The 3,178-nt window shown below is 44.2% G+C and overlaps 1 protein-coding gene across 4 annotated transcripts in view; it reads left to right on the top strand.

Annotated features, from left to right (window-relative positions):
• The window catches only part of Runx2 (RUNX family transcription factor 2), a 206,565-nt gene that overhangs the window by 85,593 nt on the left and 117,794 nt on the right, over nucleotides 1–3,178 (top strand). For 3 of the 4 annotated variants that reach the window (XM_028766542.1, XM_028766545.1, XM_028766543.1), the window contains one exon: nucleotides 2,874–3,070. In XM_028766542.1, coding sequence (XP_028622375.1) covers nucleotides 2,874–3,070 — 197 coding nt within the window. The remainder of the gene's footprint in view (nucleotides 1–2,873; nucleotides 3,071–3,178) is intronic. The other variant, XM_028766544.1, reaches the window with a different exon arrangement.

Raw genomic sequence — 3,178 nt, forward strand, 5'->3', positions numbered from 1 at the left:
ACACATGTACACACACAGACACACGCATATACATGCACACACACAGAGACATACACAGAGTCACACAGACATACACATTCACATACACAGACATACACATATACATGCACAAACAGAGTGACATACACTCACATATTCCTCTCTCATGTTCGCATGTTACTGTGTGAGGCTATGGAGTGCCATGGCATGCCTGTGGTGATCAGAGAACAATCTCAGACATTGGCCCTTGTGTTCTACCCTGTCCCAGGCAGTCTCTTTGCTGTTTGCTGCTGTGAACCAGGCTAAATGACTCACAAGCCACACGCACAATCTCCCAGTAAGGGTGCTGGTATTACAAAGGTCAGACCTGCATCTTTTTATGTCTGCCCTTTACATGGGCTCTGAGGATTTGAATCAGCCCCCATGCTTACATAGCAAACACTTTACCCACTGAACTATCTTTCTAGCTTCTATTTAAAAAAATACTCATCAAATACTTCCTAATATGCCAGGCACTGTGTTGAGAGTCGAAGTTTGTAAATAAACTAGATGAAATGAAAGCCATTCCTAAAACCTGGAACTAATTTATTAAAAATTAGTATTAATTAATACTCTATGTGTAGTAAAAATGAGGGTGGCTAGACACCATGAGACACTGGGAGTGTGAGTCCTATGTTATAAGAAAAAGCTTCTTGATTTTGAACTGAACAAGAGATGAGGTTGTAGAAACTGAGACATGGTCTAAGAGTCAAGTAAGAGTAACAAAAAAAATCTTGATGAGGTTTTATTTTGTTTCATTATTTTCCTGGCTGGCAGAGAGGATATAATGGTGGGGAAGGTATGGGGAGGGCTACAGAGAGAGAAAATTCAGTCCTAAAATATAGTATCTGTTTATTGATGACACTTTAAGGAAGACACATAGCAAGTGCATTCAGGAATATCTAGACTTGTTATGGAGAGTTTTGAGTGGGGTTTTTGCTAGCTAGACAGGTGCACGGGGGTGCCTTGTCAGAGTGGCTGCTTCAGCTGACCTCTTGCCAAGTTAATGGGAGATCTCTGGACACTAGGTGACGAAATGGGAATAGGCTGGGCAGAGGATGCTTGGAGTTACTGGAGAGGAAGAGACCGTCACTGAGAAGCAGGTTCTTGGTAGTGCTTTGTCTGTGACAAAGAAGGTTCCTGTGGCCGGCATCCCATCACTAAGGTTGCATGTTCATCCAGGGTGCACAGCCAACCTGGGATGAAGTCATCCTGGGATGTGTGGTAGCCTCAGAGACAGATGATCCTATATCTTGTCTGTAAAGCTTCAGATGAACTGTTGAAGACTGAGGGGACAAATGTGTCATTCCAACATGGTAGATGACATAAGATGAAGTTGTGGGTATGAATGTGTGCTGACATTTGTGCAGGCGCTCATCACATGTGTGCATTTGGAGGTCAGAGGTCAATAGGTGTTAGTTTTTGAAGCTGTCTTTTCTTGGTGGGGGTGGTCTTAAGACTTTTTGATTAGGCTTAAGATGGCTGGCTGATCTACTCTAATCTCCTCTTTTCTGTTTCCCCAGCGCTGGGATTACAAACATATACATATACCATAACACCTGGCTTTTTACAAGGTATCTAGTGATCAAACTCTGGTCCACACACTTGCCAGGCAAGCACTTTACCAACCAAGCTATCTTCACAGCCCAGGATACATTTCTTGATTATAGAACTCAGTTGTCGCTATCGTTTTCATCCCTGGATAGGTCTGTCTTCTGTACCCAGACTTTCTTCTCTTGATAGCTTTGACTATCTCACACAGAGAAGTATGCAGTATACATTCAGTGTTGATAAAAGATGACCATTTAGCCCCCTAACTGATCTGTATCCAGTATTGCAGCCAGGCCTAGGAGTTTCACCTGAGTCCTTTTCCATAAAGCCAAACACCTCCCCCTTCTCTGTGTATGTATGTGCGTGTATGTGCATGTATGTGCATGTGTGTGTGTGCATGTGCGTGCATGCGTGTATGTGTGTTGTCAGAGTATATATGGAGGCCAGAGGGTTGACATTGACATATCTTCCTCAATTGCTCTAAAATCACATTTGTGTGTGTGTGTGTGTATGTGTGTGTGTGCACAAACACACACTAAAATGCATGTGGAAGTCAGAGGACAATTTGCAACACTGTTTCTCTTTTTTCATGTAGGACCCAGGAATGGAATGTAAGTCAACAAACTTGGTGGAAAGTGTTTAATCCAGGGAGCTATTCCTTCTGACCTCCACCTTGGGTTTTGAGACAGGGCCTCTCCTATAACCTGTAGCTTGCAGATTAGGCTTAGGTGGGTGGCTGGTAAGCCTCCCAAGAGTGTCTGATTTCCACCTTCTAGCAGTGGAATTGCATCCAGGCTGCCTTTCCCACAACTTTTCACTTGGGTGATAAGGCTCTGAACTTGGGTCCTCATACTTCCATAGCAAGCATGTAACCTCCAAATTCCCTTCTGTTTTTAGCTCAAGATCTGACTTGAGACCACACCCCAGGGCTCTTGTGGCTGTAGACAGGAGATGCCTTAATATGTATGGTACAATCTGCAGATGGGGCATCAGCCTTCTTTCTGAAGTATAATTCCTGCAGACAGCCTAACATCGGGATTTAATAAAAGCGTACATATACTCTGTGAAGAGCTGAACAATAAATAAAGGCAAATTTAGCTTGCTTTCGAAGTGGGTGGACCCTGAAACACCAGTGTATTTGAAATGGTGTCACAACCTAACTACAGATGCTTCCCTTCTGGTCTGCCACCATTGGACCACGGCGCTAGGCTCTGATAAGACACCATTTACAGCGTGCATGTGTTCTCTGTCCTTAAGTGTTTCTGATGTGCCACTGTTCCTTCTGTATTTCCTGTTTTATGTAGGTTGTAGCCCTCGGAGAGGTACCAGATGGGACTGTGGTTACTGTCATGGCCGGGAATGATGAGAACTACTCCGCCGAACTCCGAAATGCCTCTGCTGTTATGAAAAACCAAGTAGCCAGGTTCAACGATCTAAGATTTGTGGGCCGGAGTGGACGAGGTAGGTCTCTGATTTTTAATACTGATCCTGGGGTAAGCACGTTAGGCTCTCTGATGAAAGCAGACTTGTCTATATGTAAAAGAAGTAGCAGCTTCTCCTCCTCCTCCTCCTCCTCCTCTTCCTCCTCTTCCTCCTCCTCCTCTTCCTC

Source organism: Grammomys surdaster, unplaced genomic scaffold, assembly GCF_004785775.1.
Source record: "Grammomys surdaster isolate TR1022 unplaced genomic scaffold, NIH_TR_1.0 169, whole genome shotgun sequence".
Classification (NCBI taxonomy): domain Eukaryota; kingdom Metazoa; phylum Chordata; class Mammalia; order Rodentia; family Muridae; genus Grammomys; species Grammomys surdaster.